This window comes from Rutilus rutilus (genome assembly GCF_951802725.1).
Source record: "Rutilus rutilus genome assembly, chromosome: 1".
NCBI classification, from domain to species: Eukaryota; Metazoa; Chordata; class Actinopteri; order Cypriniformes; family Leuciscidae; genus Rutilus; species Rutilus rutilus.
Window position 1 is genome coordinate 31,914,986 of NC_140209.1, and position 20,205 is coordinate 31,935,190.

At 38.4% G+C, this 20,205-nt stretch overlaps 1 protein-coding gene across 4 annotated transcripts; it reads left to right on the top strand.

Annotated features, from left to right (window-relative positions):
- The first annotated feature begins 347 nt into the window (after positions 1–347).
- Positions 348–19,404, top strand: pdgfab (platelet-derived growth factor alpha polypeptide b). Of its 4 annotated transcripts, none has more exons than XM_084414149.1 (7): positions 348–905; positions 2,007–2,106; positions 7,094–7,219; positions 8,467–8,657; positions 16,264–16,393; positions 16,904–17,031; positions 17,899–19,101. In XM_084414149.1, exons 1-6 carry the CDS (start codon positions 843–845, stop codon positions 16,984–16,986), a joined length of 693 nt encoding a protein of 230 aa, XP_084270275.1. In that variant the 5' UTR covers positions 348–842; the 3' UTR covers positions 16,987–17,031; positions 17,899–19,101. The 4 variants fall into 4 exon arrangements, with proteins under 4 accessions (XP_084270275.1, XP_084270277.1, XP_084270278.1 ...); XM_084414150.1 differs by having other exon boundaries at positions 699–905; positions 2,010–2,106; XM_084414151.1 differs by lacking the exon at positions 16,904–17,031 and having other exon boundaries at positions 17,899–19,404.
- Positions 19,405–20,205: the final 801 nt, after the last annotated feature.

A 20,205-nucleotide genomic window follows, 5' to 3' on the forward strand; every position in this document is an offset into this window, starting at 1 on the left:
TTCTATTATTTTTTACGTGTCAGCATAACTAGAGGATGAATGACGCTTAATGAATTTGGTTCATACAACAACTAATTAATGTCTATTTACTTCATATTTTTGTCGTAGGCTATTATCAATGAAGAGTTTGATTAAATCAATGCTTGTTCCAGCTAAAGAGGTTGCAAGCGCGGCTATTAAGTTTCTAACGAGGGCCCGTCAACAAATTTGAGATTGGATTGCTTCAATAAGGGGTTAAAGGGTTAAATTTCACATAAAGATCCAGCCAACCGCCTCCTCGAGCGCTCCTCGGTGATTACCGGAGCGCGAGGGGAGGCGCATATATTCCGCAGATCAGACGAGCTCGAGACGGCATTCAGTGCACGAGCTCCAGAGAACAAGACCAAATCTGAGCTCATTATTCATGGATACTAACCTGGGATTGTACTTTCACTGCATGACGACCTAGGCTACTTCTTGAAGATTCAGTGTTGAGCTCTTACATGAGGTGCATGGACTCGCTTATTAACTTTTGTGAAGAATTTCTCTCAGAGTTTTATTCTATAAATTGACCTAGGCAATGCAAAAGGGTTTCTGTCTTTGGATTGTTCAGGCTTGGACAGCCATGACGACCTTTTGCAAGCTAAATCACTTTTGAGATTCCTCACAGGACGTATTTGGACCAGCACCTGGAGTACCAGGACAGTTTGGATTCTCCTCTATAGACTTGAGCTGGTGCTTCGGGTCATTTAAAGGGAGATCTCTTCAAGGTATGGTTCTGGACTCTTTGCGCTCAGGAGCGGTTCTAAGGCTCCTACAGTCTTCATCTTTCTTATCGGGTGGAAAATTGACATTGGAAGGAGATGAGAACCTTATTCTGCTGCTTTCTGCTCCTCACCTCGCACCTTCTGCTGGCAACTGCTGAGGTAAAGTGCCAAAGATCTCACTAAAACGGACACTTGTTATATCCACTGCAAAGTTCTTGCCACACTGGGGCAGGTCAGAGTTTATATAATCCATGCACCTAATAGCCTATATATTGGCATAGATAGCTTTAAATCGATGTCATTTATATATATATATATATATAGGCTTATATATATATTTTTTTTTACAGTATTTTTCCTAATGGGGTTAATAATGATTTCAGTTTTAATGAATCTCAGCTCCATATCATTCTTTATTTTTTTATGGTATCAACTCAACAATTGTGGTTGCGGGTGAACATGTGATAAGCAGATCAGCTGTTCTCTGGAATATGTAAAGCGTTTATTTTTATTAGAGTCTTTGAGAGTAATTGTAAAAACTGAGTGCCTGTTTAAGATCTTTATAAAACATTTACATCATACAAAAAGAATTGCTTTTTGCCATTTTTATATTTATTTTTTATATACGATTATTGGGATATAGATATGCCTGTAAAAAAAAAAAAGAAAAAAAAAAAAGAAGTAACAGGGTTGACCATTTCCGAGGGCTTTTCTAGTTCATTTAGCCATTACTGACCTTGTGGACAAGCTGATATTAATACAAATGTCCACTTTTCAGTAAACGACTGATTTACTACACAAAATCATGGTAACAGGGTTGACTATTGAAGATCGCCCCCTACTGACAAAAATAACAAAAAAATCCGATGAAATTATACAAAGAGGAGACGCTTGTTCGTAATTTATTCAAGATGCTGTCATTATAACTCATGCTTTTTTATGGCATTGTGCAACATTTTAATGAGGGATAATTTATATAGCCTAATGTATATTGTCAACCAAATTCTGAAGAAAAAATATAGATGTAAGGAGAATGTTTTTTTCATTTTTATTTCCATGTAGGCTATATAAAAATGTATAAAATGCAATGCGTGTAGGCTACTTGATTTTTGTTGATGTGATAAGAAATGCCTTTTCCGAATGATTTATCAACTTTGAAGCCTTTCATTTTATGCTACTGATGCATGTTTGTCAGTGCAACGCGTAGAAACAGATTAGTCAAAATCAAATGCCGCATCTGATCTCTCTTTATGCCGGCAGAAGGAGTTTGCAATCCCTCAAGATTTCATCGACAGACTGTCCCACAGCGAAATCAACAGCATCAGCGACCTCCAGCGGCTACTGGAGGTAAATTCCCCAGGTAAATTCTGCTCATTGTATTCTTGACACCTCAGTGGACTTTGTTCAGTAGCTAATCTCCTGGGCTCGATGGCAGGGTCTATTTACAGGTGTTTGCTGTAGTTGCTGTGTGGTTTAAGTGTATCGGGCACATGTGACAAAGCCGTGAAGCTGTATTTTATGAGTGGCACAAAACAATTTAAAGGTATCGTTTATACTGGCCAATGGGTGGAGAGTCATAAATAGTTCTTTACAGATTGCTTCTGTTTTTAGAGCAACGCATACGTCCGGGCTTATGTCACGGCGAATGGGAAGCCAAGTTTTCCTATACTTAAGCTGTCCGCAAGTGGTTTCATTTGCCCACTATAATTTCATTTACAGGCGAGTTACCGGTAATTACACAAAAAAAAAAAAACCCAAGACAGTATAATTTGGGGTGTGAGTGTAACCAGTCTGGTTTCTGCGGTGAGACCGTAGGTGTGCAGGGGGGAGGAGGGGGGAATAATGATAACAGGTCATAAATACATGCCCTCCAGGCATTTAATGTTGCAACAGTAACAGTAAAACACATGAGAGAAATATGCTTTACGCAGGGTTGAAATCTCATGTTCTGCTACTTGTTTTCCTCCCTCTTCTGTGTCTTCTTCAGCCTCTTTTAGTTTGGATAATATTACAGTGATCACTAACACGAGCCGTCTCTGAGTTCACTTGAGCTGGTATTTACACAGGCACTCGTAATATATATCAAATGGAGCGGCTCCTTTGAAGTTTGATAGAAAATATCAGCTTTTAAAAACTTTTTGTCTATTTGGGTTTTTTGGCTCCACTGTTGGTTTGAGTTAGTGTGCATTGCAAGTTTTTTACATGCTATCTGGGTTAATCTCACCACACCTGTCGAGAACATGTCCGGCTCATATTTCATTCCGAAATGGAAAAAAGAAAAAAAAGAAAAAAAGGATTAATTTGCTTAAAAAAAAAAATATATATATATATACATTTTATTATAATATATATATATATATATTTTTTTTTATATATATATATTATTTGTTTTAAGAATTTTGCATGCATTCATGTCACTTTCGGAAAAAACCCTTGGTTAAGCACAGTTGGAAAAAAAATCATGTAATGAAAATATAATGAGAATCACCATTTAGAATATGGGAACTGTACAATTTTGAGATGCAATATGCTAATGAAAATTTGTGCTGAAAAATTATCATGTCTAGGCCAATTTCTAAGTTTATTATTATTTTTTTTTATTTTTTTTTGGGTGAAATGTAATATAATGAAATAAATGATATATTAAATATGTAATAAATATTTTATAAAATTAATTGTAAGATAAAATTCCTCTTTGCTATCATTAAATAATTAATTAATTATTTATTAAATAATAATTACTGATCTATCTATCTATCTATCTATCTATCTATCTATCTATCTATCTATCTATCTATCTATCTATCTATCTATCTATCTATCTATCTATCTTAATCGGTACCTTAAAACATTCAGGTTTTTAGATTTAGTACTCTAGTAATCTACATTCGACATAAATCAGGCAGTCTGACAGACACCCAAAGACTAGTAAAAGATGCCTGACGCCAGTCATGGTATATTTTCAGATCTTTTTAAAGTCAAGACTGTTCAAAGCCGTCACATGTCAGTCAAAGAGAAGTAGAAGGACTTGGAATAGGTTGTTTTGATGTTCACTGAAATCTTAACCTTAACCACTCAGGAACCACATGCAAAATCATTATAAAACGCATTGTGTCTGATTATCGATATTGTTGCTGTGAGTGTTTTCCTGTTTTCGGTTCATGATTAGTCTCATTTAGGAAGCAGTGGCGGGCTGTTATCCCTCAAATCAGAGCGCTAACCTTATCAACTGTCCATGCGAGGAGCGAATGATGAGAGGAGGAAGGCAGAGATAGGCATCTCCCGCTAATGGACGGATAATTAGAGGTCGTGAAAGCAGTGACAGTGATTTAGGGAGGAAACGGTGTCTCTCTCTCGGTGAGGTCATGGCGCGTGACCCCTCCGCTCACCTGGAACAGACTGCACTTGTTCTGCGCCTCCCAGCAGACTTTTAACTTCTCAACATCCATCTGTCCGCCTCTCCTGTCGCTAGCGCTTTCACATCCAGAAGAAAGCGCCACAGATGGAGGGACGCACTTTAGTTTGATGAAAGGACAGCTGTCAATCCGTGAAGAAGGGCTGATGTTGTCCTTTGTAATTCATTCAGAGAAAGCACACACAGAGAGAGAGAGAGAGAGAGAGAGAGAGTTAGAAGCAGAGGGGTTTGATGATAGAGGCCTAGTGGTTAAAGATCTACGCTGGTAATGCAAAGATTATAAGTTCAGAACCTGCAATTTCCACAGTTACTGGAAGAATGCTTTCATCAGCATTGTGCAGTCGTGAGGAGGGCACACAAAAGTGTCTCGCTGCTGGCAGATCGTCCCTGTAATTATTGCGCTTCAAGCTAATGTGGATAAAAATCACTTGGCAAATGATACTTGATGAAAATGTGTCAGTTTTACAGGGTTAGATTGGAGAGGAGTTGAAGGAATAATAGACTTATGAATTAAGTCATACTTCTGTCATCATTTAACCACACATTTGTCTTTCCAAACCTGTATGACTTACTTTTATGGAAGAATAAGTGATGAAAAAAACATTTGAAAAAGAGGGATATATATATATAGAGAGAGAATATATATTAAATGTATTATTAAATATATTATATAGTAAATAAATGATAAATATATTATTAAATTGCAAATTTTAAGATAAAATTCCATATTTGATATCATTAAATAATTAATAAATTATTAAATAAATAATAATTACTAATAGTATCTATCTATCTATCTATCTATCTATCTATCTATCTATCTATCTATCTATCTATCTATCTATCTATCTATCTATCTATCTATCTATCTATCTATCTATCTATCTACAAGATTTGAATTGCATTAATAAAAATGTATATCTTTGTATTCACCACTGACAAATTCAAATAAACCAAGAAGTCCATATCAAAAGGTAAAAATGCATGAATAAATTTCAAGATGAAGTCAATATTCACTGAAAATCCCTCCAGCCTGGATCTCCAATCTCATTTGCTCATTCACATACGGGTTTGAAACAACATGAAGCAACATTGTTCCATTTACTTCCTCCACAACATTTCACAAAATGTTCATTTTTGGGTGAACTATTCCTTTGAGCGTACTTGGACAGTAGTACTTTCTTCCATTCGTCCGTTTTGTGTTTTTGAGTTTGAGAGAACAAAGTTCTTGAGTTTGACATCATAACACTGAGTTTTGATCTGAACATGAGATAAGGTGTGTTGTGCAGGATCAAATGCTGAACTCTCTCTCTCTGCGGGTCAGCGCTTACTCTTTGAGTGAGTCTGAAAAACAACTTAAAAACAATGGCCTTCCATTTGGTAGGAAAGATGAGACGGACTGAGACACAGAACAGAGTGGGGCTTTTGTTGACATGTCACTTGTGTTTCCTGCTTCAGGACTGTGTGTGTGGTCATGCAGTCTTTTAAGTTCAGAGAGTGTGTTTGGGTGCTTTGCTCTCTCAGCATTCCTGACGGTCCCACCCTCGTCGCTCAGAGCTGGGCGCAGTCCTTCTGCCGGTCACACATTAGTCAGTTTGATGTTTAACTGCACTACATGCTTGGCTAAACTAAACCAAGCTAAAATAGCTATAGAACAATATCAGATAACGATCAACCAGGGTTATTATAGTTTTCTGTAGTGTATTGTTAATAACTGTATATATAACAGTATATATAATATATATATATATATATATATATATATATATATATATATATATATATAGTTAAAATAAGTTTTAATTTTCACAAATAATTTATGCATTATATAAATATAAATAGCACTTTTAATCTATATGTGCAATAATTTTACAGTATGTATATACGTTTTTTTTTTTGTTTTTTTTTGTTCACAAATAATTTATGCTTTGTATGCAAAATTTCTATAAATATAAATTACACACTTTTATTCTTAATATATATCGTAAATCTCATTTTATATATATATATATATATATATATATATATATATATATATATATATATATATATATATATATATATATATATATATATATATATATATATATTCCATCTGCTTATGACACTTTATCATAAAATGCAACCAGTGAACTGTCGTTATTTGCTTTACATGTCAATCAGACGGTCACTTTTTGTTGAGTTGTTCTTTTGACATAATATATCATATAACATGTATCATATCATAAATATGCTTACTGTCCCTGAATGTCCCCTCAAAGTGCAACTAGTTTAGATCTATAGGAATAAAGGAAATGATGTCATGTTTCAGAGGACACGCTTGACGCTCAAACGATTTTGAAATCGTTTATTTTTTAATGTACCAATCTCTTAATCGTTTTGTCACGCATGATTTTAAACCTTATTATTAATGTGAACCTTTCATAAGCATAATGAACCGCTTAAACAGCACTTAATAACTGAACTTATTTTGTATTCAGGAGTCCCACAGTCCCGCCTCTTCTTTAAATAGCGTAAAATGGCTGTCTTACTCATTCGTACCAGTGGCTAAACCACTGAGGTTGTCAGGAGTTCAGATTTGTTCTTTGGGCTTGTCAGTGGTACATAAGACATTATAATAAACTTGGCAACCACATTCAGGGCCAATATGACATCGTTCCTCCAGAAATCCATCGTGATGAATTTCCAATTAAGCTCGCGAATAAAGCAGCCATTGTTTGTGGAAAAATGAGTTTCTGAAGAAGAAAATTATTTCATGCTTTGGTGCCACTCACGGCAGTGCCATTTCGCCTCGAAAGGCTGCAGGGCATCTACTGGAGACTTTCAATAGCCTCATTGTGGATTGATCTTGGCTTTAAAAGAGGGGAAAAGTGATTTGTCTTTTTGGCTGAGTAACATGAAAGTTAATATGGATAACCTGTGTTTTGATGAGGTCCTGGAAATGAGGTGATCGAGGAGGTCAAACAGAAGCACCACCAGAAGAACCATCACTCATATAAGGCCGGTTCCTCAGATCTCAAGAGTCTGCAGCTGTCCCACAGACGGAAGAGGAGTGTCGGTAAGGCAAACCTTCAGTTTAAGAAGTATTTCATGAATTAGTAGGCCTAGTTCTTGCTCTGTCATCGGAAATAATCAATTCTGCAGTTGCTTGGCATCCATAAACAGTTCATGAACTTCATTACTTGGCAGAAAGTTTGTTGATATATGGTTTTACTATTGTCATTGTACAACTTTAGCAGGCCTTGCATTTGTGCAAAGCAATTAGCTAAAACCTATTAAAAACAGCTTATCAACCGACAGCCTGGGAACAACAATCTGGCAACAAACGTCCTAGCATCGTGGCAGCAAACGTTGCATGGGAAAGTGTATTACTACACATGCAAAACATTCAAAAGTTTGAGGTCATGAAGATGGTTTAATGCTTTTGATTGGTGCAATTCCAATTTTGAGCGCATAGAAGGCAGAGCATGTCAGTTTTATTCAGGAAATCATAATGATTGGAGGGCAGCTCTTTATTTGATTGTACGTGAGAGTATTTTGATTGGTGGTACACAAACGTATCCGAGCCAGGAAATTCCAAACATTCAGAGTTCATGTCACAGCTCGCTGAACTGAACAGAGTTCACACTGGCACATAGAGCTCTGACATCCACTCTTCCTTCCCTTTCACATCAATCGTGGAGTGCAGCGGTGTGTGTGTGTGTGTGTGCCTTTGTGTGCCGGGATATTTCGGCCCCTCTGTACCTCCCAATCACTCAGTCAAACGCACAAAAAAACTGGTAAGGCCTCAGAATAGCTGTGTGCCATTTTTGTTACAACAGTTGCTCTGAGTCTAAACCTCTAGATCGAACGCCGATCTCAGTGCTCTGGTCTAATTTTGGGTTAGGTAAATATTAAAAACCCTCTTAAAAATGTGCCACTCTTGCAGTTTTAAGGGGCCTTTTTGTTTAGCTAAATGGCATCAGTTACAGAGAAGCTTTGGTGGTGTATACTTTATAAATGTATTTATTCATATTTCACAATCTTCTGAATGGACGTTCAGTTGATTGTATAGCACTATCCATGTTTTCCACATAGAATGAATACAAATGTTAGTCTTGTATATATTATATACAAGTTATCAGTTATATATATTATATAACTGAAAAAAAATGATAATGCCATGTTACTGAATACCATTTTCTTTATTATTATTATTATTTTTTTTTTTTTAGTTTGCTGTGATTGTGCTTGAGCTAATTGATAAAGTAATATCTTTATTGTAGGATATTAATTTCTCCATGCATCCTCATTTCTTGTGTTCAGTAGAGGAGGCGGTACCCGCCATGTGCAAGACACGGACAGTGATCTACGAGATCCCCCGCAGTCAAGTGGATCCCACCGCTGCAAACTTCCTAATATGGCCTCCGTGCGTGGAGGTGAAACGCTGCACAGGCTGCTGCAACACAGGCAACATGCGCTGTCACCCCTCCAAAAAACAGCACCGTACTGTCAAGGTAAAAGCACTGCATCCAAAGTCCTGGGAAGTCATTTCAGTGTCGACATTATATCTTAAAGGATTAGTTTCACATTTCAAAATGAACATTTCTGTCATCACTTACTCACCCTCAAAGTTGTTCCAAACCTGTATGAGTTTCTTTCTTCTGCTGAACACAAAAGAAGATATTTTGAAGATTGTCGGTAACCAGACAGTTGATGTACCCCATTGACTTCCATAGTATTTTTTTTTTTTCAACTTGAGGGTGAGTAAATCATTTTGAAGTGAACTATTCCTTTAAGCACCAAGGCTCCAGATGTGCAATAAAATATTTTATTTGTTGTTTAATTATTAGACAACTGTATATTTGGTCAAACTACAACCATCTTAGATGCAGGACAAGTGGTACAACACATCACCCACAGCAGTTTAAATATCAGGACACACCCACTCCAAGCCACACCCCTTTTAGTCCCACTTAAAGTCAGCATGAAACGGCAGTTGCTATAGTCTTTTCTTCCCTATTGTGACGTATAAATTAATGAAACCGCTTCTCGCACAAGAAAACATGTAGGGCGGGACTCGATTTTGTCCATGTGGAATTGGTTGGATGGTTGTGGTTTGCTATTGGTGGATCTCATGTGAGTGACAGGTTGCTCCGCCCTCGCGTCAGTAAACACATCATCAGTGAAGTGAGTTTCTTGAGCATCAAATCATCATTTCAGAATGATTTCTGAAGGATCATGTGACACTGAAGACTGGAGTAATGATGCTGAAAATTCAGCTTTGCCATTGCAGGAATAAATGACATTTCAAAACATAAAAATAGGACATAGTTATTTTAAATTGTAATAATATTTCACAATTTTACTGTTTTTACTGTATTTTTCATCAAGTAATTGCAGCCTGGTGAGCAGAAGAGACTTCTTTAAAAAACATTGCAAAATTCTTACCAAAGTGCTTTTGAATGGTGGTGAAAATGTTTTGAAACATTCACAATCTTCTGAATGGAGGTTCAGTTGATTGTATAGCACTATCCATTTTCTTTCCACATAAAATGAATACAGATGTTAGTCTTGTAAGTCTTTTTTCCAGCACCTAGCACAGGGATGGGTCGAGAATATATTATGTGTGTTTCTTTCCAGCTATGGCTGTATATATTTGAGCAAATGCCCTTAAGAGATATATTTACCCTTCTCTTACTTTTTCCTTCTCATCCTAAAAAAGGAGCAGGTCTGCACAAGCTCCTGCTGTTCAGAGCCGTGATATAAAAAAGACAGACTGTAAATAGGCCTCACTGTGTGTGTGTGTGTGTGTGTGCTTTGCCACATTTCTGCTGTACTTTGGTTCATTGCAGTGATAAGCTTGTTTCAAAGGAAACACTGCTGGGTGTGGAACATAACACCAGATAATGAGTCTATCAACACTTACTGAAGTTAAACTTTACCTAGTCTGTCTGTCTGTCTGTCTGTCTTTTGCTACTCTTTTTTTTCTTGCTGCATGTTCTTCTCTTTTGCAATCCTTTTATCTTTCTTCATGTTTTCTCTGGCATTTAGCCCGTCTCCCTCTCTCTTTCACAGTAGTGATTGAGCTGTTACGTAAAGTGTAACAGGAGTTGATAGCTGCTCTTTCTTCTTCTTACCAGCACAGCATATTCTTCTGATGGATTCTGTTCAGTTCTTTCACCTAAAGTTGCTTTAAGGCAAGTCGGTTCACTCATCAGCCATTCTTGTCATGCTAGTACAGCTCCTATCTGCTTGAGTTGGAACTGAAATCTCCAAACCTGTTGGCAAAGATTTTGTTTCAGTAACAAATGTCAAAACAGCAATAAAATATGACATGCGTATTTCAGCTTTAGTTCAAATCAGGCTAAAATTGTTAGGTTATAGGTGGATCTTCAGCACATGCTTCTATCAAAAAGACATTTGGACCTTTTAACTAAAATCAGGAGTTCCAATCTGGCGAAATATTAAGTAATATGTTTCCTCCTGTTCAGTTGTCCATTTCCTTGTTCTGTACAGTCTCTTTCACCTCATTTACCCTCCTCTCTCTCTTGCTACAGTCCTGGTGTTACACTACTAATGGTTTTCCCAGAGCTGCTGTGTTGCAGTTTGTGTCTTTAGCCTTTCTAAAACACACACACACACACACACACACACACACACACACACACACACTCTAACACACTCGCATGCAAACATCATCACACATTACTATAACAGGTGCTGCAGTGGAGTACTGGGGGAGGGGAGAGGAGCTGAAGCCTAGACAGAATAAACCTCATTTTATATTGAGGAGACTCAGATCTATGGAAGCTTGTTTCCGCCACAGAATAAAAAATAAAAAAGGGAATTGCGACTTTTTATCTCACAATTCAGAGTTTTTTTCTCACAATTGCGAGTTTACATCTCTCAATTCTGACTTGCGTTCAGAATTGTGTGATATAAAGTCGCAATTGCAAGTTATAAAGTCAGAATTGTGTGTTATAAAGTCCGAATTGCGTGTTATAAAGTCTGAATTGTGAGATATAAACTGGTAATTATGAGAAATAAACTCACAATTCTGATTTTTTTTCCCTCAGAATTGAATGTTTATATCTCGCAATTTTGACATTATAATACGCAATTGGGAGATATAAAGTCAGAATTGTGTGATATAAAGTCGGAATTGTGTGTTAAAATAAAAAACAACAGTATTTTTTCCTTAGAATTGGACTTTATATCACACAATTTCGAGAAAAGATGTCAGAATTGCGAGATATAAACTCACAATCAGAGAAAAAAAGTCCGAATTGCAAGTTTATTTCTTGCAATTGCGAGTTTATATCTCGCAATTCTGACTTCATAACACGCAATTGCGACTTTATCACACAATTCTGACTTTATATCTCGCAATTCTGAGATAAAAAGTCGCAATTATCTTTGAAAATGCTTTATTCTGTGGCGGAAACAAGCTTCCATACTGATCAGACCTGCAGTGTGAGAGAAAGGCCACATTTAAACATCGGTTAACACAGCAGAAAGCTGAAAGGGACATATCATGAAAAACAGGATTGATATTTGATGTAGACTAGTGTGTAGACTATAGTATGTACTATAACTAGTACTATAAAAAGTACTGCCACAATTTCAGTGGCCCTAGAAGGATCTTTTTTAAACAACAAAATATTGTTTTAGTCCCACTGAAATCAAACTGTTACAGTTCATGCACTGTAAACACACTCACTGTCTCCACTCCCAGAGGCGCCACATCACATCGCTGCTCATTTGCATGAAGTTGACCTCTGCTCAATGGTCATGTTGCCACAAATTAGCAAGCAACGAATGCCTTAATTTTTCCAATTGTTTTGTCGCTGAATTATATATATTTTTAAGATACAGTAGCAAACACAGTGGGTGATAAAAATGGTTGTTAAAAACAAAATTATGAGTTTTATGGTGATTTTAGGTCAGGAAAACTTTGAATGACATGAGCGTGAGTTAAAGATGACAGAAGTTTTGTTATTTCATTGTCCTTTTAGTCTCTTCTTGGTGTGTCTTTACGTGGTTTTCTGGGAGGTTTTGAGGTTTCGTATCAATCCATCTCTAAATCAGCATACCTGAACTCAAACTGAGCAAATTGGAAAACGTATCCTCATCTATCAGCAATGAAAAAGGCAGCGGTAGTTTCCTTGAAGTAGGAATATCTAGATAGGCATCTGAGAGCGCATGGGTGCTGTTTATTTTATTTTCATCGCTGGTTAATCAGACTGGTGAAGTTACTAAATCCAGCACACCGCTGTTCTTTCCTAATCAAGAGACTAAGTGAGGATATTCCTGATTTGGAATGTTTGCAAGTGAGTGCAAGAATACAGCATGTGATGTGGTTCAAAAGGTGAGTGTTTATGTGTTTGGATGAGCCGGATTTGGATTCCTCCTTCAGAGGTTGGTATGAAGGGAAATCATACATGGTTTATTCTGGCAGTGGAAGCATGAGGTGTGTTCCGAGTGTTGATTTTGGGTATTAAAGAGCCTCAAATGGCCCAGGTTAGTGAGGATACGGGCCCCATCTCTGACGCAAACGCAGAGGAAACGCAAATAGTGCTAATTCGAATGAACGTGGTATTAATATAGAAAATGAAAAGAGCAGAATATTCCAAAAGACCCTGTTGTATCAGAGTGGAAAGGTTGATGTATCTGACAAAGACTGAACAACACAGCTCTGTTTTCAGGGAAACATTTACAGTAAGCTCATGTTAACAGTGTTTCATACATCTGTCTGTTAAGTTATGTAATAATATATCATCTATAAATTGACAAAAGCATGTAGTCTTTGATTTTAAAGTCCATTTCTTTGCATTGTAAAAATGTAAGATGCAAAATCACGTTTACAGTAATGCACTTACAGTGCAATGAAAGTCTATGGACATTGTGGAGGGTTTGAAAAAGATTACTGAAATACTTAAATTAATTATTCCATAAAATATGTAAATTTTACTTTTAGTGGTGGACCCTTAGGTTATGTCACAGATTCAATTTTTCTCCATTTATACATATTTTCTCTATGTAAACTGGCCATTCTGGCATATCCATGTGCATATCATGTGAATGTTGTTTACCAACTTTACATGGTCATGTAAAGTTAAATATATTGTCATGAAGTTAAAATATAGGATATAACTACATATACATATACAATTCTCTCTCTCTCTCTCTCTCTCTCTCTCTCTCTCTCTCTCTCTCGTTTGTTTTTGTTTGCATGTGGGCTGTAATTGCTGTCACATCTATAGTGTTCTTTCCATCTTTTCACTCTCTGCCTTTCTGCTGGTGTTTAGGGACGATTTTAAAGGGTTATGACAGGAAGTGCACAGATTAGATCACCTTTTCTCCTTATCTTCGTGATTGTCTGAGTGCCAGTGTGTGTGTTTTACAGCAGAGATTTCACCCACTCTTTCTGTAATTCTAGACATGCAGGTCATGAGATAAAAGTTTCCCTTATCCCCCCCCCCTCCCAGCATCCCTTGTTCCTGTTCAGGCCTCTCTTTGTCACTCACTCAATAAGAACGATTGCTCCCCACACCCCTCTTTCTTTTCGGGTCGCCCCACCAGTCGACTGCCTGCCATCGGACCCCCGCTCTTTCCGCGGCTCTCGGTTTCGCTTTATCCGCAGCGTTTTGTCGTCAGATTTACCCACTGACAGATGTGCAGCAAAACTGCCTGTCCCCTGGCTACGTTGTCCATTTCCCTTTGTTCTCATGCTAATTACCCATGATGCACCTCTCCTGATGCCCGTTCTTTCTCTCACCCTTTCTTTATCGACCTTTCTTGCGGGGAAATCCCAATGCCAATTATCCGGACCCTGGACAATAGTCCTCACAGAGCTCAGGAGCGAGTCAGAGGGGGTTGGGGTTGCTGGAGCCGGGGCCGGATCAGATGTCACACCATTAGTGCGCTGCGCTGGGATTTCGCAGGGCTTTCATTGCGGCGTAAAGCACAGTGGTTTATAAATAGAGCTTGGAAGGGCCTCCTGAGAAACTTGGGGCTTTTTATAAAGCACATTCGAGTATGTGGGCGAGCGCATGTGTGAAGTTCAGGCAATAGTCACTGTGGACTTCAAACCGAGATGCAAAGGCAATGATAAATTGAATTTGAATGGAAATATTGGGGCGGGGGCAGCAAAGGATGATGTGGGGACTCTTTTTTTTCTTGTTATGACCCTTTCTTGAACCCCTTACCCAACCCCCCGACTGGTTCTCAAGCCCCTCAGTGTCTGTCTCACCCATCATCCTCCGTCGCAGAACATTCTTGCACGCCACGGGCTGTTTTAGACTTGGCTCTGTAAATATAACCAAGCGCAAGAATGTCCAAGAGGAGGGAGAGGTGGGCAGCAGACAGAGGGAAAGAGGCATCAACCAGTAACCCGGTGGACAGAGTGACTGAAACTGGCCTGTCTCACTGTCTCTCGCTCCCAACCTTTCTCTATAGGTTTGTAGGAGTTTCCAAGTATTGCGTAATTTGTTCCATGACGTTAAACCAATTGCACTTGCACGGTAGACTGAGTTTTTATTTGCACTCGGAGCGTCATGCATTTAGTGATTGTGTTTGAAGCCATAAAAATACACACACAAATGCATACTTGAATGCTTGGCCAACCCGTTGCAAATGCTCTGTCCTGTTCTGCACACACGATGTGTATGTGGATACATTACCTTTTATTTTTACCAAATGTGCGTTCATTTATGTCTCACTTCTTACAAACTGGTCATTGAAGAAGCTCTTTGCTAAAAAGCTCTTCTTACATATATGTCAGCTTTCTTTTTAGATATGTCAGCAAATAAGCTCGTAGTAGCTCTGATGAGATTATCATGGTGGCTTTCTCCAGTTCTGAATGCGCCAACCGGGCAGTGTGCATGAGCTGAAGCCTGGTTCAGAATACATGTAATGTGCATGGAAACGAATATGTCAGCCAGATTGCAACATTTAGGGCAGGGTTCCTCAAATCCAGCCCTGGAGTGCCACCGCCCTGCAGAGTTTAGATCTAACCCTAATCAAATACACCTAAGCAAGCTAATCAAGGTCTTCAGAGATACTACATGTAGGTGAGTTTAATCAGGTTTTGGGATAAACTCTGTAGGGCAGTGGCGCTCTAGGATTGGATTTGAGGAACCCTGGTTTGGGGTTTATATAAACAGAACTAATGTGCGTTACTGTGGTAGTTCGGCCACTTCCTAGGTCGTTCCTGATGGAGCAAGAGAGGAAAGGAGTACCATTCCTCACCGCACTACAGAACCTCTTTAGCAACCCATAAAACTGAACTTCTACCAAATTAAGGGGAATTCCCTACTAAAAAAGATTAGCTTAGAGGTGATTCACACAGAACGTGAATTTGTGTTTTTTGTTTGTTTTGTTTTTTAAAGAGGTGTGGGCAGCGTAATGGGAAAAAAACACAATGAAACTGAACTTCTTTTAACTTGAGTGCCACGTTTTGTAAAATGGAAAAGCAGCGCAGTGGAATGCAGAAACACGTTCTGTGTAAACGTCACCTTAGACCAGCATTGATTAAAAAAACTAGCAGAATAGGTCTAAACCTGGGGTGTTCAAACTCGTTCCTGGAGGGTCACTGTCCTGCTGAGTTTAGCTCCAACTTGCCTCAACACACCTGTCTTGAAGTTTCTAGTATACCTTGTAAGACCTTGATTAGCTGGTTCAGGTGTGTTTAATTGGGGTTGGAGCTAAACTTTGCAGGACAGTGGCCTTCCAGAAGCAGGATTGGACACCCCCAGTCTAAACATATACCCACCCACCATGAATATAGACAGCCAAGCATTAGCAGAACAATGAAACGGAATATAGGCCTAAGCGTTAAAATTAGCACAACAAAAGACACGAGTCGACCCCTGTGTAAGGCTGTGTGGTTATTTTGATTTTATTGTGTTGCAGTGGGGCATTAACTATGGAACATGGAACTGTTTTGGGCTTATTGCCCAGGAATTGCTCTACATATTTTTTCACTGTTTCCGCCATTTGGCAGTGTTAGCTGAGCTAACTGGTCATGTAGTACCCTGTCAGTGAAGAATCTGTGCTGCTAAAACAAAAATTGACATACAGAACTGTCATGATAACCTGTTTTTTTCTCTCTTCTTCTAGGTGGCGAAGGTAGAGTTTTCATCGCGTAAGAAAGCGAAATTGAAGGAGGTGCTTGTCCGGTTAGAGGATCACCTGGAATGCGTGTGCACGTCACAGCATCATGTGATGGAGCACGTGGAAGCAGACACAGGTATACATGTCATGCATACATACACCAGAATGTTTAGCCTGATCTTTGAATGACTATTTGGCGATGAAGTGTGCACTCAGTGGCCTGTGGCATTGTGCTGTCACCACAGACAAACACACCTGTTGGTCAGTCTGCTATTGCTAAACGTCAATGTTTGCGTGAGCTTGTGTTTTACTGTGCTGGCCAATAATGCAACTGAATGGATAAGAAAGGCAACAGGTGTGTGCGAATGCTGAAGCACGTAGACGTGTGTCTGAGGGTTCTCCTTCAGGTTCAACAGGTTTCTGCTTTCGTGTGCCGAGATAAAAGGGTTGGAAGCTCATAAGGCTAAAATATTTATGAAGTGCAATTACAGTCTGTTTTACACCTCCCCGAGGCCATAAATTCTTTCTTTCTTGCTTTCTTTCTTTCTTTGTTACTTTTTTCTTTCTTACTTGCTTTCTTTTTTTTCTACTCAACCAAACTCTGTCCATCATCTGCTTGCACTCTTCCCCAAACTTGTGTTTCCAGGCCCACTCACAGTTAAAAACGGTAAAAAACGGAAACACAGAAAGCATGCAGTGGCAGCACAGATCAACAAGGATATTCAATAAAAGGCAAACATTTCCTTACACTCAGCGGACCAAAATTTCCTGCAGGTAGGACAGCTGTAGGCAGAACCGCTGCCACTTCTCAACCAATAATTGGCATGATCCAATCAGGAGAAAGAGAGAGACGTCCAATCAGAGTCACGCAACACTGAACTAGAGAGACGTTTGCACTGTGCTGTTTTCGCTTTGCTGCATGTGTCACGGGTTTGTCTGTTTGATGCAACTTATTTCATGAAATCAAATTGTGTTCACCATCTGTATAATTTAGCTCTGTTCTAAAACCAAGTGAGCTGCCTTGCTGTCTACTGCCTACTTAGGCAGCTACCTTCTAAGGCGACATCGTAACTGAAATGGAAGTGACTTCTTTTGGAAAGCTTTTCATAGACAGCAACTATGCAGAAACTCGACTTCAATTTAATCATAGCTAATTTTTAAAGACACATTAGCAGTTAATTAAATAAAAGTACTTTGCTTTGTTTAGGATTGCTTTCTTTGTGAAGGATCAAAGAAAGCGTCATATGGTTTTTGAAACCATTTTCATACCTTTTGAAACAGCCTTATTTCAGCAGTGTGTCTATGATGCCTAAAAATGCTGTCTAGCTAGGCAGCTCACTAGGTTTTTGGAAAAGAGTTTGCGTTTTTGAGTGTGAAAATGTGTGGATTGATGGTTTGTTGAACTTGATCACAAAGATTGTGTCTTTCACATTGGTCTTTCTTTCTTAAATGTGCACAGACTGCCTGATAACCCACATTAAAATCACTGTGTGGTGGATTTGTCACCCAAACACAAACCGCATGACTTACTAAGGAAAAAAATCACAGTCAAATAACTTTAAATTTGCACCAGATTCAAAAAAATAAATAAAAAAGGAATTGCTTGTTGACAGCCGTTTTGTTTTCTTTCTCTCCCTCCAGTGGACATGAGGTGAAACCACATCATACGAGCGATTGAAAGACAACAGTGGCTACGTAAAGCTCCAGCAGCACTGGGACTTCGACCTCTGAATTCTGACCCTACTGACCCCATTGCTGTTCAAAAAAAGATACTGTTTCCAGAGGAACATTGTACACAAACACAACACCAAAGGTGCTTTCTATGTACTCTGTCAAACACTGAAGACAAACAAGATTGGTATTCAGTTAATTATTAAGTGGTCAAACACTGGGCGGAACTGAAACTGAAAAGGACGATGTTTGTGTCGTCTCTCTGTTGTTTATGTACACAACTCTCGTAAAGGTCAAAGATGAGGAGAAAGTCTTTTGGAGAACACTAAGTTTGTAGAGACCATGAACTTCACATGCTTGGGTTTGGATGCACTCAAGCAGGAGTCCTCGAAGGATGAACTAACTCAGTGGACTCCAGTCATTCAAAAAGAGGAAGAACATAAGGGATGTACTGTCATATAACCTTGCTAAAGTGGAAGACGCTATTTTCTGTTATTCTCTACCTTTGTCCTCTTGGGTCCAGAACATTTGAACTGCTATTTCCAATGTGCCTCTAGAAAGTTCTGTCCTTCTGAAGAGTTCAACTGCCTGTCCATGAACAAAGACTTACAGAAGGCAGTGTTTGCAGTCATTATGCCAGAATAAAGTATTTATGTATGCGATCTCTCCTTCTCACCCTCTCTGTTTCTCAGTCCAATGTGAGAGGAGCTCATCTTCTTTGATCTGCAAGTATTAGCAGTATCATTTTCTCAATGTATCATTTCAATCTTGCTTATAATTTACAGCATATCTCAAAACTAGGTTTTTGTCCTGGAAATATGTGTCATGGGAAGACATGTGCAAGAGATAGTTGTGGAAAGATGCTTTATTTTTGTTAAAATATATTTATAATGCTAATGTAGAATCAAGCAGGAAGTATGTTTATGTATTCAGTTATTGTGGTGTAATGGTTGTATGATGGGACGAGATGACCCTAAGCTACTCGGTATCAACAGGTTGGCCATCACACATGACTGATGGCATCATTAGTCATAAGATGTTAGTTCATAATTTCCTCCTTTACTCGCCGTAACTCAATAGTTAATGCTAACATACAAACATAGACAAAGGTCATTCAAATAACCAATAAACACTTACCTTAGGTATGAAGCTTTGTAATAAATAAACAGATTGAAAAAAAAAATACAGAGTACATCTTTATCATATTCACACACTGAAGACACCAGAAATTTCAGATCCTGGTCATTTGATTTCTGAAGGACACACCATTCACATTGGACCTCAAATTCCCAATTTCTGTGTAAATTGTTCATTCATATATCCTAAATTTAAATTATAACTGAATGTGTATGTAGAAATGTAATTATTTTGCCGTCGATATACACAGAAATGCACTCACTGCTTGTGAATGAAGACTGTTGGCTATGAAAAATGTTTTGTATGGATTACACCATTAAACCGAGTGTGTTTACATGCACAAACTTAAACTGATTATTATTAATAATCAGACAATGCGTACGATCATGTAAATACCTCAAACAGTCCTTTCCCAATAGAAGAACTGAGTTTAAGAAAAACCTGATTGTCATATCTAGATTTTTGCCTAAGACTCTGTTTTCACAACTGCATTTAAACACCTCTAACGCTCGTCTGGCGACTCATTTTGTGCTCGGGTCTGTTTACATTTTGATGTCATAAAAGGAGAAAAATCCTTTAATATCATAAATGGGGTTTGTTGTGCATGTAAACAAACACAATGTTTCTTGGGCAGCAAAAATGTTAGATGGTGTTTAACAGAAACTTCTGTGCAATCAGCACTCTAAGAGATGAGTTTGTGCACTGAGATCTCAGAGGGCTGTATTTATGACATTTACAGTCTGTTGCAAAAGTGCTCAAGTAGGAGCTTTCATGTTCTTCCAGGCCGGTTGTTGACTCTGGCTTGAGTCGTGTCTTTCTGCAGAGACTCCACTGGTTCTTGTCATTTTTGACACATGCCAGACAGATGGAGCAGTCCTGGCACTGCCTCTATAACAAAGTTTGGCACTTTGTCACACTCCTGACCCCCAAGTGGCATGTCTGGCCATCTAAAGAGCACCTGGATGTCTGATTCACTGTGAGTAACACCAACAATCTGTGGAGACGGTTGAGGGGGTGGAGCAAAGCTTTGACTTGTTTTATTCTTGTGCCTTAATTTTTGTTTTGTATTTGTTACCGTGAGTCATGCAGCAGTCTGTCTGGTACAACCCATATTCACTTTCTACAACATCATGGGTGTTT

Excerpts from the sequence above, each read along its gene's own strand:
- pdgfab (XM_084414149.1), top strand. The coding sequence starts at position 843 with ATGAGAACCTTATTCTGCTGCTTTCTGCTCCTCACCTCGCACCTTCTG. Across the intron at positions 2,107-7,093 it reads ACTGGAGGTAAATTCCCCAG|GTCCTGGAAATGAGGTGATC; the intron begins GTAAATTCTGCT and ends TGTTTTGATGAG. Across the intron at positions 16,394-16,903 it reads GCACGTGGAAGCAGACACAG|GCCCACTCACAGTTAAAAAC; the intron begins GTATACATGTCA and ends TTGTGTTTCCAG.